Source organism: Symphodus melops (genome assembly GCF_947650265.1).
Source record: "Symphodus melops genome assembly, chromosome: 1".
Classification (NCBI taxonomy): Eukaryota; Metazoa; Chordata; class Actinopteri; order Labriformes; family Labridae; genus Symphodus; species Symphodus melops.
The window spans coordinates 53,980,602-54,001,524 of record NC_136691.1 but is presented as its reverse complement, the minus strand read 5'-3'; the positions used below and the strand labels follow the sequence as shown (position 1 = coordinate 54,001,524).

General features: G+C 41.9%; 3 protein-coding genes across 7 annotated transcripts; 1 reads left to right on the top strand and 2 right to left on the bottom strand.

The window, feature by feature from the left end:
- Positions 1-329: 329 nt before the first annotated feature.
- On the bottom strand, positions 330-4,357 carry gtf2h3 (general transcription factor IIH, polypeptide 3). Its single transcript, XM_079366013.1, has 13 exons — positions 4,095-4,357; positions 3,702-3,781; positions 3,222-3,328; positions 2,912-3,054; positions 2,686-2,748; positions 2,189-2,218; positions 2,076-2,104; positions 1,916-1,990; positions 1,745-1,798; positions 1,529-1,597; positions 1,115-1,250; positions 987-1,023; positions 330-825 (listed from the first exon to the last, which is right to left on the bottom strand). The coding sequence occupies exons 1-13, from the start codon at positions 4,102-4,104 to the stop codon at positions 756-758; spliced, it is 903 nt and encodes a 300-aa protein (XP_079222139.1). The 5' UTR covers positions 4,105-4,357; the 3' UTR covers positions 330-755.
- A 1,267-nt stretch (positions 4,358-5,624) lies between these two features.
- On the bottom strand, positions 5,625-6,527 carry LOC306828488 (Rieske domain-containing protein-like). The gene is made up of 3 exons (XM_079350994.1): positions 6,270-6,527; positions 6,115-6,149; positions 5,625-5,937 (listed from the first exon to the last, which is right to left on the bottom strand). Exons 1-3 carry the CDS (start codon positions 6,484-6,486, stop codon positions 5,647-5,649), a joined length of 543 nt encoding a protein of 180 aa, XP_079207120.1. The 5' UTR covers positions 6,487-6,527; the 3' UTR covers positions 5,625-5,646.
- A 112-nt stretch (positions 6,528-6,639) lies between these two features.
- Positions 6,640-20,910, top strand: LOC306828380 (uncharacterized protein). 5 transcript variants are annotated; one of them, XM_079350825.1, is made up of 15 exons: positions 6,640-7,894; positions 9,481-9,585; positions 10,549-11,313; positions 12,129-12,291; positions 12,467-12,564; positions 13,594-13,812; positions 14,434-14,521; positions 15,374-15,495; positions 15,619-15,724; positions 15,924-15,995; positions 16,094-16,203; positions 16,311-17,851; positions 18,994-19,480; positions 19,684-19,777; positions 19,876-20,910. In XM_079350825.1, the coding sequence occupies exons 2-15, from the start codon at positions 9,527-9,529 to the stop codon at positions 20,035-20,037; spliced, it is 4,086 nt and encodes a 1,361-aa protein (XP_079206951.1). In that variant the 5' UTR covers positions 6,640-7,894; positions 9,481-9,526; the 3' UTR covers positions 20,038-20,910. The 5 variants fall into 5 exon arrangements, with proteins under 5 accessions (XP_079206951.1, XP_079206947.1, XP_079206948.1 ...); XM_079350821.1 differs by lacking the exon at positions 6,640-7,894 and adding an exon at positions 7,905-8,362 and having other exon boundaries at positions 9,460-9,585; XM_079350822.1 differs by lacking the exon at positions 6,640-7,894 and adding an exon at positions 7,905-8,379 and having other exon boundaries at positions 9,476-9,585.
- The last annotated feature ends 13 nt before the right edge of the window (positions 20,911-20,923 follow it).

Here is a 20,923-nt window from a genome sequence, read left to right as displayed (position 1 = left end):
TTGTCTTCAGGTTTCTACCACACATCACGTACACCCAGTGGCGTAGTGGAGCCTTAAATGGGTATACCTTTCATTTTAACCTCCATTTTCTGTGTCCCATCAAGCAGAAGGTAAAGGCCCTCTGTTAATAACATGTCGGATTACTCTTGCATATTTAGTACGGAGTAAGGAGGATCATCCCTTCACACAGTCCTGAATATTCTAACTGGTGTTCATCAGAGGGGATTTAGAAGTATGAACAATAAGTGGGTGTAGACCTTTGCTTTTCAGAGCTGAACCTGATTCAATGAATTCATTCAGAAACACATTTCCATCTCAACACTGATCGATAATAAAACATCTGAACACTTCAGAGTATATTTATGTACAAACTTCAAATAAAGAATCAAAAAAACGCGTCTCAGAACATGCGTGACATTTTTTATTATATAATGAAAATCCCAAATTTACAAAAGGTTTGTATACAAAAAAACAAAACTGTGGTTAGGTTGAAGCTTGAAACTCTGGAGAGGCAAACGGTGGTGTTGTAGTCGAGGACCACACACCGAGACCAAGACATACCTGAGGCCAGAGTGCTCTGAGACAGAGACCTTTATCCTTGGAATTATAAAGGTGTCAGAGTCTACGCACACTTAAGGTCAACATGTGCATCCAGCTGCAACGTCTCAAAGGAAGTCCATCATTTAGTATCAGACGTCCATCAAACAAAATGACGTAATCAAAGAATCAAAAGGTCAGTGTGAGGCCAGAGGACGTCAGGTGGCCTGCTTCAGCTTCTTCTTCTTGGGCTTGACCATCTGGGGGAGCTGGATTTTAAAGGCAGTTCTAAAAAAACGAGAGAAAGATATTTCAGCACAAAGCAAAAGATAGAAAACGATGAACTGAAATCGTCTTTGTAGATTCTCCACTGATTGTTCAGAGGAGATACACTCAGGATAACGTTTTCTGACTCGGGGAGCTGTTTCACTTTAAAAGAAGAGACTCACTCGCAGGTCGTACAGATCGGGCTGAAGTTGCAGAATACTTGAAGAGAAGAAAAGAGAAAGCACCACGGTGAAAACATAAAATCACTGCAGCCTTTGACACTTACTTACTTACTCACTCTGACACTTACTTGATAGGCAAACTGAGCACACGTAACCGATCTCGATGAGGTTACGATGGCAAAAACACGCAGCTCTGTAGTCCACGTGAGCAGGCGGCGGCAGCACCAGCTGTGAGCGCTGCTCAGAGTCGGGCAGGAACACCCACTGTTCAGAAAACAGCAGATGAGCTTTAGGCACTCGGAAATAATGCTTCCATGTACCGATGTGCTGCCATGTTGAGATTATGTCGCGCTTTTTGGAGAGTGAGAGAGAGTGAGGGAGAGGGAGAGAGGAAGGACATGCAGTAAAGGAGGTTGGACCTGAACCTTCGCCTCCCGCTCAGAGGTCCACAGCCTGCATAAAGGGGCGCCCACTTACCAGTTATTAAACTAAAGTGAATCATTTTGAGTGTGCAGTATACTCGTTACAGCTTTGCTACTCACCAAAAGGTACTGTGCAAGAGCAAGTTTCTGTGGTATCTTCAGGTACAATCCTCCAGTTATATCGCAAGCCTACAAGACAAACATCAGGGATTGAAACACCCAGTGTTAACAAGGTAGGAAGAAAACGTAGGAGGGATAAAGTGAAGACAACGTGATGTGAGAGCAGCTTCCCCTGAATGACTTTATGTTGCTTGGTTTGGTGTCAGAGGAACGTACCTGCTGAAGAAGGCCAGAGTCTGAGTCCAACACACAGGCGTCGATCAGGATGTTCTGTTTATAGAACACAAAACACATCTCTTATTTATGTGGTTTTCCTTTTCGGGGGGAGGAGGGGGGGGGGATACTGATACAAAATGCAGACAGAAAAAAAAAAAAAAGAGATTTGACCTGCTTCTGGGCGGCGAAAATGACATTCATGAAGTTCATGTACTGGAGCGCACAGTCTGCTGCTGCTTTAATCACCTGCCGAGTAAAACACAGTCACAGTGTTTCTAATCACGGAGAGAAGAGACAACTAGTTCCTTCAGCTGGACCATAATGGACTCACCAATATTCTTGATTTCATCTCCTGTCCCGCTAAAAGAAAAAAAAGAAATATATCACAAACAATCAGGCCATTAAAGAGCATCATGTCGCTCGTAAATAAAGGCAGCTGGTTACCTTCCAGCTCTTTGGACACCCTGTGAATATCTGAATGGTGAAGGATTAAAGAGAAACAAAACTCCACTGTGAATAGAGAGAGAGAGTATCTCTGTCAGTCCAGGGAACCAGACACCATCTATAAACCACTAAGCCAGATCCAGAGGTCTACAAGAAAGCATGGCTTCACGTCAGGGCTTCTGTGCAGTTGAAAGTTTTCTGCTTTCCTTTAATGGATTCGTTCCTCTTCTACAAAGCGTTTTTAGAAATTAGTCGCAGTGTTTTGCAGCTTTTTTTAAAACTATTTTTAGATTTAAAAAAAGTGGTATCAAAAAACCATTCTGGAAACCTAATCAGGACTCTGAGCTAGCAGCTCATCTGTGATTAATCTTAATGCTACGCACATTATCATGACACCTTATATAATTCTTAATGAAGTGAATAAACCGTTCTCACTAAACACTCTTCTTTGTGTCATAATTGATCAAACTCTAAACAGTGCTTCATTGAAAGGATACAGCAGAGAGCTTTAGCCAGAGATCCAGCCAGCAGCGTGTCCGTCGAGTTTCCCCTCACTTCAGCTGAAAACACACGACACACAAAGTTCATTTCCACACGCCAACAGCACTGCACATATGAAGACAACAGCGTTAACACAACTCCAGGATAACTCCAATGAGAAACCATTTCTACTTGTATCATTTATCTGATTCATCCATCATCCCTACACAAACTCAGACTCACTCTTTGTCATAACACTCCGGATCTCTTCAGCGATGAGGTTATTGGTGACTGACAGAAGCTCGTACTTCCCGTCCCCGCTGGAGGATGCATCCTCCACAGCGCTGTCACCGTTACTCCAGCTCTTACTGGGAAACAGGAAGTGACTGAAATAAAAACAAAAGACACTTTTAACGTGGAAGCAGTGACCTCATTACCTTGTTCAAGGGCTGAAAGAGACACTGACTTTGGGATTCGTGAGTCAAATCAAAGAACAGAAGAAGATTTGATCTGATCGCTACAAACGACATCCCCATGATAAATAAATCGTCACCTGTCTTGACAGTGGCTCGCAATGACAGCCAGCTTGTTGGTCCTGGCCATGGCCATGTGAGAGTTTCCCATCACCATGACTGCATCCAAACACTTGGACAGGGTGAACTGGACGGAGACAAGAGGACGGTAAATTGTGTTGTATTGTGAAGTCACAAACTGAGGACATTTGACATTTCTCTCTGTGTGGTAATACTCATGCAGACTCAGTGTGCATTACACTGAGGATAAAGACATTGTATTATTGAAATTCATTTCAGAGTACAGACGTGAACCATCGATTTATCACGATTAATCTTTGCATCCCTTGTAGAGATAGTAATTATTAAACGAGAGTCAACAGAGAGGGAGCACTGGAACTAAAGACCTCCACTTGGTGACCTGGGAACCCTGGTCCGGTGTTTGTCTGTGATCAGATCAGAAGGATACCTGGGACCTGAACCACTGAGTGTTTTAAGGTTCTGGATCGGTCCAACTTTACCTCAGGTTCACGTTGAGCTTGCTGTCCCCACCACAGCGGATTCACGTCCACGACGATGACCAGCTGATTGATTTCTTCCTCTAGAAGAGAGAGAGAGAGAGAGAGAGAGAGAGAGAGAGAGAGAGAGAGAGAGAGAGAGAGAGAGAGAGAGAGAGAGAGAGAGAGAGACAGAGAGAGAGGGAGACAGAGAGAGAGAGAGAGAGAGAGAGAGAGAGATACTTTATTGATCCTCAAGGCATCCAGTAGCAGTATACAGACAGGCAGGACACAAGATATTAGTTACAATGTCTAAAGAGACATTTCACAAACTATTCAACACACAAACATCACTGCTCCTCCTCTGAAGGACTCGTTGAGTATAATAGCAGGTATGAATTGGGGTTAAAGACCGACCTGATGCCATCACGGTGTGAAACACGGAGTGAGATAAGAAGAACTGCTGTTGTCATGGAGATTTATCTTCCGTTAGCCGCCATTCTTATCTGAACATTTACACAACATTCATGAATGTTAGTCTATGTTTAGTCCTGATATAAGTAAGCAAACACTGTGAACTTCACATAAATACAGACAGTTTTGTCGTTTCTGTCACTAAACGCTGCAAGCGCGCTTTTTTAGTACGTCATCAGGCTGCGACTTTCTGTAGTCCTTTTCTTCTTCTTTGAGGTTTTATGGAGGTTGATAAACAACGAATCGGCCCATTTCTGCCACCTACTGGTACAGACTGTGGCTCAGAAAATCTAACACAGAGATTCCCATCATTTTATTTTTTGAAAACCTTATTAATAATTCTGGTTTTATACTGTTATTTCTTTTTTTTATTATTATTTTTTTTTCCCCACACACATTGTCCTCACATGCACAAACAGGATGTGTGTACATGTATTAATATGAGATGTCAGAGTGCTGTAAATGCCCTGGCACCTCTACTGCTACCAGAACAACTTCCATATTTTTCCGTATAACAAAAGCTAAATTTGTTGAAAGTAGACCGTAAATACTTTGTAGCTATGATTTTGTTTTTTGTACTTTTTCAGGACCTTTAATGGAAGTCTTCTGTGTACAGTTCCGTATGTCGGTTCACATCGGGCCTTGAACCGATGACCCCCCCAACCCAAGTTCCCCACAGACTGAGCCACTGCCGCACCAACTTGTCTTATCAGTGTACCACCGTTCAGCCAGTTGCAAGACAACCTGATCAGATTCATCGACCTCACAGCAGAGTGGATTTATTTGGAACGATCTATTTTATATCGTTTAAGCCTTGTCTTGATATTTGTTGTATTTATCTCGTCATTTGCTGTTAAGAGAAAATTCAAATGATCAGTTTTATCTTTTATTCTTATCAACAAAAATATACAATACAGCAATGAATGTACAGAATATTTAAGTAGTTCTAGTTGAGTTAGAAAAAGTTAAGAAATCTAAGTGTCAGACAGCTTGTTCATGTTTGCAGTATTGCTCTGGTGTTGATAAAACAAACCGACCATCAGACCAACAAAACACTCAACAGTTGACGTAAACAGAACGAAAAATAAGGACGTCAAGATGAAGCAAATACACCCACAGTGGCACAAGCATCCTGTAACCACTGTTTGAAATTCCTTCATCTATGGCTCCTGTGGCTCAGTGGTTGAGTCGGCCGTCTCTCAACCGGAAGGTCTCGGATTCGATCCCCAGCTCCTGCAGCCACTATCTGATGTGTCCACTTAACCCCAAGTTGCTCCTGCTGCTTTGTAAGCAGTGTGTTAATGATGGTATCTTCACACAGCAGCCTCTACCATCAGTGTGTACATGTGATTTTAATGGTGTGATAGTCGAACCAGTTCATCTGCTTACACTTTTCATTTATTACAACAAGAACAGTGTGATCTTTTATAACAAAATGTCCCTGAAATATTCCAGATGCATTGAAGTATAGTATATATAATCAATGAGCGTCGATCTATTTCCTGGGTTTGAGTTTTGGTTGAGCCGCCTGGAACATTGTCCTATATTTCTCAGTTTGGTACGTATCTGACTCGATGGTAACGTCGGAGTCATTCAGCGTTACATACACATCTCCGTTAACCTCGGTGACCTTGTGTATCCTCTGTTTGACACCTTTCGAGCGCCAGTGTGTCCTCAGAGGTCGAGCCGTTGGATTGTCCACAGCTTGGTAAAGTCCTTCCCCCTCAGCCAGTGTGATCTTGTACTTGTGCCATGGACACACGATGCACAGCAGCCCGTTGAACTCCTGCAGGGTGATCGGAGACACAACATTATTGCAGCTGTTACAGTGTGACAAGAAAAGTTCAAACTGACCTGTTATCTCTTTAACACAAACTCTGAAACCTCTGAGATATAAACTGTTAAAAACATCAGAGCAATTCGCTTCTATTTCATGGAATTAAGAGAAAATAAAAACGATTACCTCGATGTCTCCATTCTGTAGAGCACCACCTGCGTCTGTGACAAAATGGGTGTCATGAGAAATATGCACGTGTCTTAGTTTTAATTTTCTTCACGCAATAAGGGATTACAAAAGTCCATTTCAAAACATTAGGAGGTGGAAGACAGAACGCTCACGGTAGCAGTGTTTGTCCATCGCATAAAGCCGCCCCTGGTGGTGCAACACCAGCACATCTCTGCATCCGTTCAGCAGCTTGGTCACACGGCCAGCTCCGACGATGTCCTCCTTCCTCCCGATGAAGTGGGCGACAGGGGGGGGCGGTGATGAGAAGGACGATGGAGGCGGGGAAACGGAAGAAGAGGAGGCGTGAGAGGTGTCCTCCTCGGAGGACATGTTAAACTTACAGCAGTCGTCCTGCAAAAAACAGAACGTTGACAAGTAAAGCAACTTCGGAGGGATATTATTTACACCAAAACAGAGATACAGATACTGCGCTGTCTGTTATGTTCACATAGACTAAGGTTGTCAAAATACTTTTTCATACATTTTCGGACACTGTAAATCTTAATTTATTATTGATCACATTTTACACTGTTGCCTCTCTTCAGCTACCGATGTTGCATTACAGAAGCCTCAAATTAGAAACAAACATTCGCACCAAACAGGTGACGTGTCCATCAGAAACTATAAAAGACAAACTCTTGCATGCTGTCTAACTTGCAAACAAACTTAACAATAGGCAACAAGTTTGTCAAAACTTGCGGGACATCCTAAATAGGAAGTGGCTACAAGCCTGCAACCAATCACCATTATGCTGTCAGCTCTTGATTAACAAAACAAATAAACAAAATAAATAAATCAGCTTTTTGGTTGAGATCACGTACAACAAAAAATGTAAAGAAACTGACGAAAAACTTCAGATTATTTTAGCATAAAAGAAGCCAATTAAAATGAGTATTGAAATATATATATTTTTGTCTCATCGATTTAAATTGTCCTTTATTTATACGGTATAATGAAGTGTTGTTAAATCCCTAATCAAATCTGAGTTTGGATTTTCATCTATCCAAAGCTGGGATGAAATGTGTCCTGGATCTAACAATGAAAGACAAGTGTGAAGGAAATCATAAAGCCTGAAAACAGGAATGTCCATGTTACAAAAATCCATGTTAGTGGGTAAATAACTCAACTGATTACAGTTTGTGCGAGCATATGATGAGCCTTTCTTTCAGGTGTAACTTTGCTGCCGAGACAAAAAGCAAATCAGAGGAGGATTGAAACTGCAGTGGATGCTATTAAACGTTTTTGGACGTTGTTGCAGAGGGAGAATTATGTGAGTCAAAATCCAGAGGGAGACAGTCATGCAACTTGGAGATGCCAAACGCCATTAAAACCACAGAAGAAGAGGACTGAAGCACCGTACAGAAACTTGATATTTACAGTCTTTGTACAAAATGCATTTACAATCAGTTTACCTGTTAAATCCCCTGTTAACATCTCTGACACTGGATGTCCCCTCGATGTTTGTTTTTTAAAAATATTTCTCAAATTAATCCTACAAATAAAACAGGACAGCTGCAATTACAGCTCAAAATATATATATATTTGTTTTAAATACTGCAAACCAAAAAAAGGCTTTAAGCGTTTCAAGAAATCCCCTTGTGCAGAGCGCAATGTTATGTGTTACCTCTAATGTTGTCCCTCCTGAAACAACTTGCTGATGACCAGGTTCCTCTTATGTCGTTCTAAAATATTTGCAAAGTAGCCTATTAAGAAGTTAGAAGTATAATTATAATGTAAGGTATGTAATCTTTTTTTTAAAAATATTGTGCAGAAATATGCCCCGCAGGATTAAAAAACATACGAGCAATTGCAGGTTTTTAAACGCAAACTACAGATCATGTAAAAATAACTTAAGTATAAAGGAATGTTTTATTGTCTTCATGCAACGCCATGACTTTCTAGACTTCTCATCTCTTTGTATTCTGTGTCGTTAAAGCCAGAGGACCAAAATGTTTTTAATGGTTTAGTAGTCTAAGAAGGCTTTGTGTCTCAGCAGGTTCTGGTGGGCTTTAAGCCCTTTGTGGGATTATCTCTCTCTCTCTTTTTAATGCTGAACTGAGCGTCATTTGAACGCCTGTGTCTCCGCAATGTGTGTCTGAAATTACCTCATGTAATCATTGTTTGTAAGCAAAACCCCGAGGAGCTGCGATCACCCACCGTCCTGTCTTTAACCGTAAAGTGACGTCGCTATGGAGACCAGCTCTGTGTACGGAAACCATGCAAGTTTGTGAAACATTCATGCACTTTGTCAGTTCAGTTTGCTCGGAGATAAAAACCCTCTTTTTTCCAACTTGTGTTCCTCAAAGGTGAAAGGTGAATCAGGTAGGATATGTACTGTATATATATTATTGTATTTTATTAATGTGTGCTCATATTTATACATACACTTTTCATTGTAAACACCTATTAAGGCCCTACATTATTATTATTATTAGTTTTTATTTTAAACATTACATAAATGTTGTACACTGGATAGTTTTTGCACACTCAATGTGTTAATCACATATTTTGTTTTTAATTTGTACATTTTAATCTTTTAAAAAAACAGATCTTTTTTTTCACGTCTTGTTTTTAGGTCTAAATGCTCTTTGTCCATGCATGGTCTGCCTGCCTATTTAAATAATAATTTTGAATGCCTGGTTATGCAGCCAAAACGATAGGTGTCAGATGAGCCGATACAGCATACAGACCCAAAGCTCCTTTGTATAAATTGTCAGCCAGCCGTCTCTGAATGGGAATTTAAACCTGCCTGTCCCCCTCTAATTCAATTTGCAGAGTTAGCAGTTGCTGACACTCGAATCCCAACGTGTCCTCACCGTGGCACAGTCTCAAGGAAATATCGACCACTTGGAGTTGGTGTCGTGTTTCATAAACACCGTAATGAACTGCACCCTCATATTATGTATGCACACAAAGTGCAGCTGCTATCCCATCCACTGCAGAAGTCAAAAACGCGACAGTTGCATGCCTGTGTCTGCTATATTTATCATATTTGCTACAGTACAGAAATGTGTGACATGGCTGCTCTGTGCTGCTTCCTGACCGAGTGTCGGATTGCAGCATCATACCAGTGTCCTGTCACACCAGTGCAGGGTGGTGGGAATGACACATGGACTTAACAGACCACTGGGCATCAGTCTCGGACAGGGGAAGGAAAACGACAACGATAACAGTCTTATAGAATAGTTCATATAGTTTGCCTGCAGCAGGTTGTTTGTTTAGTGCAAGAAGGTCGATACTTTCAGTTATTTCTTTTGTATAAATTTACTCCAGTCGAACAAATATGGAGAAACAAAAACTAAGTATCCACCTCTCCCAGGACAGGCGGAGAAAACTCAGAGAAACAGGACGCAAAAAGGAAGAAGAGGAGATGACAGTTTGTCTGCAAGACTGTCTGAGAGCTGTTGGGCTTCAGCATCACTATGACAGGTAATCTTACTATCACTCACTCACTCACTCACTCACTCACTCACTCTCTCTCTCTCTCTCACTCACTCACTCTCTCTCTCACTCACTCACTCATTCACTCACTCTCTCACTCACTCACTCACTCACTCTCTCTCTCTCTCACTCACTCACTCACTCACTCACTCACTGCCTCAGTCACTCACTCACTCTCTCACTCACTCTCTCACTCACTCACTCCCTCACTCACTCCCTCTCTCACTCACTCACTCACTCCCTCACTCACTCCCTCTCTCACTCACTCATTCCCTCACTCACTCACTCACTCTCTCTCACTCCCTCACTCACTCACTCACTCACTCACTCCCTCTCTCACTCACTCACTCTCTCACTCACTCACTCCCTCACTCACTCACTCTCTCACTCACTCACTCACTCACTCTCACTCACTCACTCACTCACTCACTCCCTCTCTCACTCACTCCCTCACTCACTCACTCACTCACTCCCTCTCTCACTCACTCACTCTCTCTCACTCACTCTCTCTCTGCCTCACTCACTCACTCTCTCACTCACTCACTCCCTCACTCACTCACTCACTCCCTCTCTCACTCACTCACTCTCTCACTCACTCACTCTCTCTCTGCCTCACTCACTCACTCCCTCTCTCTCTCACTCACTCACTCACTCACTCCCTCTCTCACTCACTCACTCCCTCTCTCTCTCTCTCTCACTCCCTCTCTCACTCACTCACTCACTCACTCACTCTCTCACTCCCTCACTCTCTCACTCACTCACTCACTCACTCACTCACTCAAAGTCCGTCATATCTTTCTCACATTTGTATTTTATTAATTTTTCTTTCAGCTTTAACAATCGTGTGAATTTATTTGACCTTTATATTGACCGTTCTGACTTCCCACCACATGACGCCCGCGCCTCACTCTTACTCTACTGATCTGTCTCAATTTCTCTCTTGTGATTCAGGTTTACCTCAGTGGGAGTTTGTCGTGCCGTCCACCTCTCAGCGCTCACCATGGAGGACTTCCCCATCCTGGGAATCCGCTCTATGGAAGACAGGACTCGACTCTTCAGTCTGATCCAAATGGTGAAGAATCTCGACCCGGAGAGCCTCGAACATGACGACGGTTACTATGCCGATGGAGTGGACAGAAGGAACTTCATTGGTGATGACTGTAGAGGTGATGAAGAAATATACGACGATGAGGAAGAAAATGGTGTTGATATGATGAAGGTAGAGCGTTCTTCAAGTGTTCGCAGAAGGCTAGACTTCAGTAGTAAAGACCCCGATCATCATCAGAAGCTTTTTTATCACCCCATTTATGATGACCGGCACAAAGCCACAGATGTTCAACCTGACTGTAGCAGTGAGCGTGCCTGTGTATGTGGCTGCAAAGAAAACAACAGCCATTCTCAGGATGAACATTTTCAACAATCTGACCATCACACAGGAGCAACCAGCGAGCCCGACATCACACGGAGAACTTCCATGTTCTACTCACACGTTAGATTATCACCACACAAACCAAAACCCAGACCTGCAGCGGTGTCATGGCAGAGGATTAGCAACAAACAAGCTGCGCTCAAAGATAGCAAAGGTATCTCCAGGAAGGAAACACGTAGCGACACGACCTCTGGACACATGTGTAAACAAACACCTGTGTATGAATCCAAGAGAGCAGCTGGCTACAACTACGGACTGCCTCTGAGTTCTCCTGCAGCTCACAAGAGGTGAGTGACTGTTTTCGCTTCATATCACAAATCAATGAACAATCCTTTGCAATGCATGGATAACTAAATGTGTTATTGATCCTGGCCCATCCAGCACATCTAATAGACTAACATTTGCTGCCCCCTTTACAATGTGTTCATGTTAAATCTGTATCAAAATTACAATTAAAAGTTCATTTTTCAGAAGAAATGAAACCTTTATAGTCTGTTACAAATATAGTTCATGTCTTTCTTCACACACACTAACAGGGCGGGGTGGTGGATTTCTGTTTGACTCTGTTTTGATTACAATTCGCCGAACACTTTTGCATACATTTGCATAATCAGGGTTTGAATTGATTTGACTGACAGATGGATTAAGGCCCGCCTCAACTCCAACTCTTTGCCTGTTACCGGATTTATCAAAATGTAGTTGCACCTTTGCCTTCAAATAGTACAAACCAATGGGTGACATCAGTGATATGACGCCCATGTTTTATTTAGGAAATAATTATAAAACTGCAAAGAAGGCACCACAGTGTCTGTACACAGGTAATCACACTTAACAGCATGTACGAAGAATCAGTGCACATTTTAAGGTGGAATTTTAATTAGATGTAAAATCACGAGTTCATCGCTAACAGCTAAAAGATTTGTAGAGAAACAAGCTTTCATGAAGTTACATTTTACATTCCGTGTATTTGTCCGTCTTTGCATCGGGACATTTGCATGACGTTTACATCCGCAGAGGTTCTTCTGTGGATGGGATGTTCCTGTTGTTGATCTTATGTGCCTCGTGTGTGTGTGTGTGTGTTTTTTGTGTGCGTGTGATGCAGGCGAGCAGGTGGGCAGCGGATCAGTGTGTGCGTGAGGAAAAGACCTCAAACACACAGAGAGTGCAGGAGAGGAGAGGCAGATGTCGTCACGACTCCAAACGACGAGTGTGTGATTGTCCATGAGAGCAAAGAGTCTGTGGATCTCACGCAGTACATACTACAGGTGGATATGATGTTGAGAGAGGGGACGATTATACATCTACATGTAGCCAAGTAAATGAACTTTAGTAACCCCTGAAATACAAACTGAAGCTTCTCCTAATGATCTATTAAAGTATGCTGCTCCCCGACCTGTTTAGCTCTTTCATGACTCCCCTCTTTATGATTTGTCCTTATAGCACAGGTTCTACTTCGACCAGGTTTTTGGGGAGGAGAGCTCCAATGAGGATGTGTATCTAAGAACAACATATCCTCTGGTCCAGCATGTGCTTAATGGGTAAGGTTTTTTTTGGATTATTGTAACGATCTTCTCCAAATGCAGCCTTTTAGGTTCATGCTTCTGGCTGGTTTTTTTTTTTAAGTGGTTTACTTTGGGCCTTTGGATGCCTTTGTTTAGAGATAGGACAGTGGATATATTTGGAAATTGAGATAGAGAAAGTAGGGAATGATGTGCAGAAAAGAAAAGAAAGGTCAGATTCAAAACCAGGCCAGCAGCTTGGAGGACTCTGTACATGGGGCGTGCACACGAACCACCAGATCACCGCCGCCGCCGGCTCCATGTTTTTAAGCCCCTTTCACACTGCTCATCTTAAAATGTGGCTGCATGTGTGGACATGCTGTCCTTAAAGGGATACTTCACCCACTTACATGAAGCTGTGTATCATTAGAAACATGGTAGTAGTGTTGAATGGTCGTGAGTCCAGCCCTCATTTTGCCCTGAGACGAGAAAAATATGTTTTTCTTTGCCTGAAACTTTTCTTCATGTGATGCAAAAAGCGTCATATTACATCACATGAAGAAAACCCTCCAGGCAAAGAAAAACAGATTTTTCTCGTCTCGGGGCAGAATGAGGGCTGGACAGTAATGATACACAGCTTCATGCAAATGGGTGAAGTATCCCTTTAAATATATCTGAACACAATCAAACACATTTCTCACCCTGACTTTAGCCGTGCTTTTTTTTCCAGCAGCCTCTGATTTAAATTTCTATAACATGGTTGGATGAGCAGAATTGTGCACGTAGCAGGCATGGAGGAGAATTCAAAGTAAGCCGGTGATAAAACCTGCGAGAAACCAGTGTGATCCTCATGCATGATACAAAGCTGCTTAGTCCTCTTTTCTGCTTCTCATTGTTTGGAAGATACTGTGAATATGTCCCATTACATGAAGCTTGGATGAAGGCAGAAACCATCACGGGACGACAAACCATCATGCTTCGTCCACCGTCCTAATCAGAGGCGGGCTTTCTGGACATTTTTCATGTGGTTCATTATGACGTTTTTATGCTGCTGTTGTGTGTCCACAGAGGCAAGGCCACCTGCTTTGCATACGGTCAAACAGGTGCAGGAAAAACCCACACCATGTTGGGTTCATCTCCCAGGAGACCGGGCTTGTACGCTCTGGCAGTCCGGGACATCTTCACTCACCTGTCCAACACAAACATGCACTCGCTGCTGCAGGTGTACGTCAGCTTCTTCGAAATCTACTGTGGTCAGCTGTATGACTTGTTGGACCACAGGAAAAGGTGTGTGTGTTCAAAAATCTCATAGTGGAGCTTGCAGTAAATTTAGATTAGTTTATTAATGTAGTTGTCAGGGACCATCTGACCATCTAATCTGACCAGATTACAGCAGTCTGCTAATCTGCAGGTCAACACAGAATACATAAACACAACAATAAATCATATAAATTCATATCATATCACAATACACATAATGCTAAGACCTAAGACTCCACTCAAAAGCTGCATTTAAAATAATGTTTGCATTGTCAAAGTGTAGGATCAAAATGTGACGAGGAAGAAACTGGTAAACAATCAAAGTGCATTTTGAGGAAATTTGGTTTAAGACATTTTTTTTACACTGAATAATCAGCTGCATGTTTACGTTATATATCCAACAGCAAATAAACTTATATACTTACTCGTAGTAGTAGATTATAAATAGGACAAAGTGCATTTTGTGTCCTTGAAGCCCACATTGTCTAACAAGGATCACTCATTATTTAGTAACATCATCAGATTGAACCAGTGTGTCTTCTTTTAACACTTCACTATTGATTATTTTATAGCTTGATTCACTTCTTTTTAGACTATTTCCCCATCAATATCTCTCTCTCTCTCTCTTTTCCTTAATTTCTCCCTCAGGTTATTTGCGAGGGAGGATGGACAGAAGGTGGTTCATATCGCCGGGCTGCGTGACATCAGAATGGACTCAGTCAGCTCACTGCTGAAGGTGAAGCTTTGAGCCTTCGGTCCTGCATGTCGTGCGGTTCAGAGAGAAGCCCTCAAGCGTTTTCTTCTTAGGTTGTATTTGGGGTCATTTTTGCCTTTCACGGATGGGTAGTTTGAATAGAGACAGGAAAGGTTGGGAGGAGACAGTGGGGGATGACATGCAGCAAAGGGCCGAGTTTCGAATTCAAACCCAAGGTCACTGCGATGAGGACTATAGCCTCTGTATGTGGTGCAAGCAACATAACCGTGCCCTTTAGCCCTCCAACTTAACAAAACGCCATAATCTTGCACATGACATTTTACTTCACTGTGACTAATATTGCACATTAAATCTTATTACATCCTATCAAGCAAACATGAAGGCTTTAAAATGAACACATTTTACATATTGTATCTGAAAAAGAGAAAAACAAATATCTGTCTTTAATTTTGAGCAAACTTGCAAAAATTCAAATTCAGGGCCAAGAAAACAACCAAATCCTATAATTTATCAAATGTTTTGTTACCTTGAAACCCAAAATAAAATAATAAAATTGTAACATAAAAGACAAAATCCCTTCATTCAAAATCAAACTTCTTCTTTCTTTTTGTAACAACAAACACTCGTTTGTTATTTTTGGTGCTATTGTATTTAGTGGATTAGAAAAGTGAATACTTTAAAGTCTATTAATTGCAAGTCACATGACATGAAACATCCCTGGTTGTCTACCAGGCCCCTCAAAGAAACTACTTCTTCTGTGCTCATAGATTTACAAGTGAACTACTGACCGCCTGCAATCTCTTTAAACATGCTTCAGTTCTCTGTGGCTCTCTCTTGTGTTCCTCCACCTGTAACTTTCATTGTTCTGTAAAGGTGATCGCTCAGGGCACCGAGGAACGCACGCAGGGGGCGAGTGGAGTGAATCCGCTCTCCTCTCGTTCTCATGCGCTGCTTCAGATTCAGCTCAGAGGTCCAAACCAGCAGGTCACTGGAAGGTGAGTGAGGCGATTAAATCAACCAAACCTTACTGATGTGAGATGTTTTGAATTGTAAATAATGTGGGTTTGTGTGTGTGTGTGTGTGTGTGTGTGTGTGTGTGTGTGTGTGTGCCTGTACAGAATGTGGTTTGTGGATCTAGCAGGAAGTGAGAGGGCGTCAGATACCAGAGAACCCGACAGGCAGAGTCGAATGGAGGGAGCTGAGATCAATCAGAGTCTCCTGGCTGTAAGCGACACACACTGGTTGTCACATGAAATCAAACAGACAGATAGATAGATAGATAGATAGATAGATAGATAGATAGATAGATAGATAGATAGATAGATAGATAGATAGATAGATAGATACTTTATTGATCCCGAGGGAAATTCAAGATGTGTTAAAGTTGAATATTTCTGATCTATACGTTTGTTTTTTCGCTCAGCTTAAAGAATGTATCCGCTCCCTCGATCAGGAGCAGTCTCACACACCTTTCAGACAAAGCAAACTCACTCAGGTAATTTCACCACTCTTTGTTGCTTCTGCAGTTTGTGGTTTGATGGTTTGATCGATGAACTCTCTCTCGTGTCTTCGGTGGTGTTGACCTCATTTTAGGTTTTGAAGGACTCGTTTGTTGGAGACTCGATGACGTGCATGATTGCCAACATTTCGCCTGGTCACTTAGCAACCGAACACACGCTCAATACACTGAGATATGCCGACCGGTAAGTGTGTGTGTGTGTGTGTGTGTGTGGATATATGATACAGAACATGTAGCCTGTGAGTATAATCTATCTGTTACTTGATATGACATTGTTCTGATGTGTTGAAGGGTTAAGGAGTTGAAAGGACAGGGAGGACTTAGAGGAGGAAGAAGAGGAAAAACCTCCCCAAAACGGAACCTGTCCAAAAGCGGCAGCAGTGGAAACAACCGAGGGAAAAGTCCCCCTAAAAAGCCAAAGTTAGGGAGGCAAAGAGAGCCTCCTCTTCCAGCAACACCTACCACGAGGTTGGCCACGGGAGGCCCAATTTTCTGCTCCACACCAAAGAGCAGCGGACACAGAGAGGACACCAGGGCACGAGAGAGAAAGGAACAAATAACAGCAGTCAGAGATTTACTTGGAAGAGGGGACGGTAGGAAGACGGCGGGTGGGAAGGAAGGACGAACAAGAGGAAGGTTTGAGGAATCTGACAGCGCAGTGTACTCACTGGCTGACCACATCAGGGAGTGTAGAGTCGACCAAAGAGAAAATCAACAAAGCACTTTGAAAGGGGGAATAGAAGGAGAAAGAAAATCTATAAGAGAGAGACGACAAAAACAAAGCAGTGGGGACTCATCTGGTGAGAGGGATGAGGAGAAATATATGCATCTGAAACGTTATCACCAGCAGCTGCAGAAGTTCGTCCCCTCAGCTGCTTCTTCATCCCTCCATCTCTTCTCACCTTCTTCCAACCCCGCCTCTCTTTCATCCTCTGCCTCTCCGTCTTCTTGTTCATCTCTCCGACGCTCTTCCCGCCTCTCGGCTTCTGCACTTTCACGTCAAGGTTTGAAAGACGTTTTAGATTCTTACGGAGCCAGGGCTGATCGTAGCAGAGGACTACCGTCTTCTGTCCCCACTGGAGACGCCCCTGAAAGCTGTGGAAGTGAGGATGAGGTTTGTGATGAGGACTCGAGTGGAAGAGTAAGGCGAGAAGTTTGGAGGCCAGCTGGGATGGAAGGAGTAGGAGGGAGGAGGTGGGCTTGGGAGGCACTAACAGAGACAGAAGTGACAGGTGTGAGACCAGCTGCTGTACAGGCACAAGTGTCTTACAACTGTGATTCAGAGGAGGGGAGAGCAGCGGGCGAGGACTTCTCTGATGTGCCGACTGATGGATCACGGAGCAACGAAGAGCACGAGCGCAATGACAGCCTTTTCACTCACCCTGCTGTTGAGTCATCCCATCATCGCGCTCCAGCAGAGCGACCTCTCTCCCCAAGCTGCGAACACACCCTCCGGAAGTCGAATAAACTCAGCGAAGCCTCTGTTAGATCATATAGAACCAAAGCTACCTCAAAGAACCCGCTACTACCATCACAGAAATCCACGATGGGACTGTCACAGAGAAGCTTCAGAGAGAAGAAACATTTGTCTTCTCCTGATGCCGATACAAGACAGTTTTCAAGTCCTCCATCAGACGCATCTCTTACCGATTCCGAAGCCATAAAGTCCGGCGTCATTCTTCCAGAAGATTCTTTTAGCCCTTTCATGGACCCTCTGAGTATCTCCTTACTTCAAGTGGACCAACAGGCTGCCACATCGTCTTTCCTCCAAGGTGAGCCAAAAACCAGCTCCCTTTATTGGCCTGACAATGGGAGAGATGATCGCAGGAAGGGTGAGAAAAAACAGCGTATGGCGTGTTTGGATGTGGCAAATAAAAATGAAGAAGAGGAATTTTGTCTTTCACGTCTGAAGGTGACACAAAGAAGGACTCATAGCCCTTCTATGTCTAACCTCGTAACAACGATCACTACTGAGGAAGGTCTGAAAGGTTTTTGATTTTTTTTTTTTAATTTTGACGTTTTGCTGTTTAGTTTTACTATAAACACATCTAAAAAAAACCAGCCTGTATTTAGGACAGAAATGAGGACGTTTACAGCCTGGTACAAAAACAAATTTGGTCTGACCAGCTCGCGTCTCAGGGGCTGAATTATTTTATTCCCGCCTCAGCTTCAGCTCTTAGCCTGGTGTTAGACTGACTGAAAGTTAGGCTGAGACAGCATTTCCAAAGCCCCCTTCAGTAACCGATGTGAGACTTCACACAGGCTTCATCCATGTTTATTTAGATTCTATGTTCAGAGGCATGAGCCTAAAAGGGCCAGAAAAAAAGTATGTGTAATACAAACTCCAAACATTACCATTACATTTTTAATTTAAATTAAATACAAATAAAATTGTGAAAAAGTGCAGTTCCTCAAGTGTCCACTTGAGACAGACCTCAAAAGTCAGATTAACACCCGTGTTAAAATGCCCATTTTACAGCAAAAATAAACATGTGTTCTTTAAAAACTCAATCCGATATCAACAGCTCATATCTTTATTGGTACACACAGTATGGGTTTTTTTCATTTAACTTGTATTTAAGGCTAAGAGTTACACATAATTAGGGGTGAGACTGATTTGTGATGAAGACTTCTGTTTGTTATTTAAACACAAAGCAGTGTCACATAGTTGTGTTTATATTAAAGTATTTACTATTGTATTTATTGAAAATGTTTTTTTACGCAAAGAAAAGTCACATTGCACCACACAGGATCCACTTTGACTGAGCTCGTTAATGAAATGTGAGTGTTTGCACTAATTAGTGCTCATAAATGAGTATTTTAGGTTTTCACATTTGTCATGTTCTTGCTGTTGTTTTTGCTTTTTCTGTGTCTCATTTGTTCTTGTTTTTGATGATTGCCAAACTCTTTGTAAACCTGTGTTTTTAAAGGTGCTATATGAATAAATAAATGAAATAAAATGTGTGTCTTTCAGATATCATGAAGCTCCACGTCCCTGATGCTGTGCTGAATTCTCTCCGGGACCAGGAGATCAACCAGAGACCTCAAACAAGTCCTACTATTGAAGTCCTGAGTATCCAAGACCTTCTTAAACCCTCGACAGCTGCTGCTTCTGTCACTGAGTCCCTCTCATCATCTGTCCAACCCTCCAGGATCTATCGCACTCCCATCCCACACAATCTTAAGATAAACGGTGCCGCCCAAATGCAGCCCGAGTGTGCCCACAAGATGCACGACAAACTCCCTCTTTCAAATTCAACAACACCGTCAGAACGTGTCTCTGGCTGGATAAATACATCTCCAAAACAGTGTCACACTGTTCAATCCAGCACCTCAAGCAACTCCAATATCTCTCAGCGATCAAATGAAAGGACAGAATCAAATGTTCAAGGGAGCACCGGCAATAACAAAACTGGAAACATGATAAATCTGCCTGAAATTGAAGACTTAAACATTTCCCAGTAAGTACCAAAAATCTCACATTTTTACATCACAATCGTCCTAGATTGATGCTGACCAGCTTGTGTTTAAGAGGTCTAAACAAATAATACTGAAACCCAAATGAACTTAAGGGATTTTAAAGTCTGTTCACATTTTCATCCGTAATTTACAGAAACAATATAAACTTTCTTAATATATATTTTTTTATCTAATCCATCTCCAGGTGGCATGTTGTCCAGGCCCACTGGGAGCAGCTGGAAGAGATGGAAGCTTTATTTCATAAAGAGGGGAATCTTCTGAGTCAGCAGCCTGATATGGTCAGAAAAACTCAAAGCCACATTTTGGTTTAATTCTTTCTTTCTTTTTCTTTTCCTAGAATTGACTACAATTTTCTCTCTTCTCTCCATCTTAACAGGCATTTTCGGAGTATGTTCACAAACTGGAGGAGATCATGGAGAGAAAGGCTCGGTGTGTCAAAAGCCTGATGGCTGAGTTGCAGCCGTATCTACAACTCGGTCCCTCTCACTCGGCACATAATCGCAACCAAAGAGAGAATCATTATGATCAGAATACTTGAATGAGCTAACACAATAAGTTGCTCATTTTAAAATGTGTGTGATCTAAACAGAGAGAAAATCGTTATTACAGAAAGTTGTGCTTTTTTTTTTATTGTGCGATGTATTTCCTCACATAAACAATAAATGTTTTTGTTTAATTTAACAAGTTACTTGGACAACTGGACAAATCTGACTTGTGTGTGGTGATTTTCCGATGGATGCCGTTATGTATTAGTTTATTAAGTTAAAATTAGGGAACGTTATGTCCATCAGTATTTTTATGCATACATGTGTGCGTGTTTGTTTGTGTCGTTTTGAGGGGATTTTCTCTGTATACATGCTGAATCAAATACAAACAGAATTGTATTAAACTATTGAATACTTGTTTTACTAAGTTAAAACCTGAGTTGATGTAGTAAGAAATGTTATTTTGTTGTTATTGTCATTTTAGTCGCTGCTTTTTAATGATTTCACACAGTATCTTTAAATTCAACCTATTCGAGTGGCCTATACTTTGAACAAGCGTTGAAGTTTATGCCCATACTGGATTTTTCAAAAATTATTATTTATTCTCCATCTCAGGCCTGCTCGTCAGACAAACAAAAGTTTTTTTTTTGTAAATCAAAGCAAATATATAACCATTTTGAGACATGAACGTGTGTTTGTTTACCTACAAATAGCAATTCGTACAAGTAGCAATTTGTACAAGTTTTATATCATTTACATAATACAGATTGTACTTAGTTTTGACTGTCAGGTCATTAGATATATTTTCTAGTAAATTTAGACAATGGAAAAGCTGTGTTGCTAGGATAAATTGTCCTTTTTCCTGAAATAAACGTGCTCTTTCAGTCTGTGGGAGATTTGACTGTTGCTTTAAGTGTATAAATGTCGTTTTTTTAATTA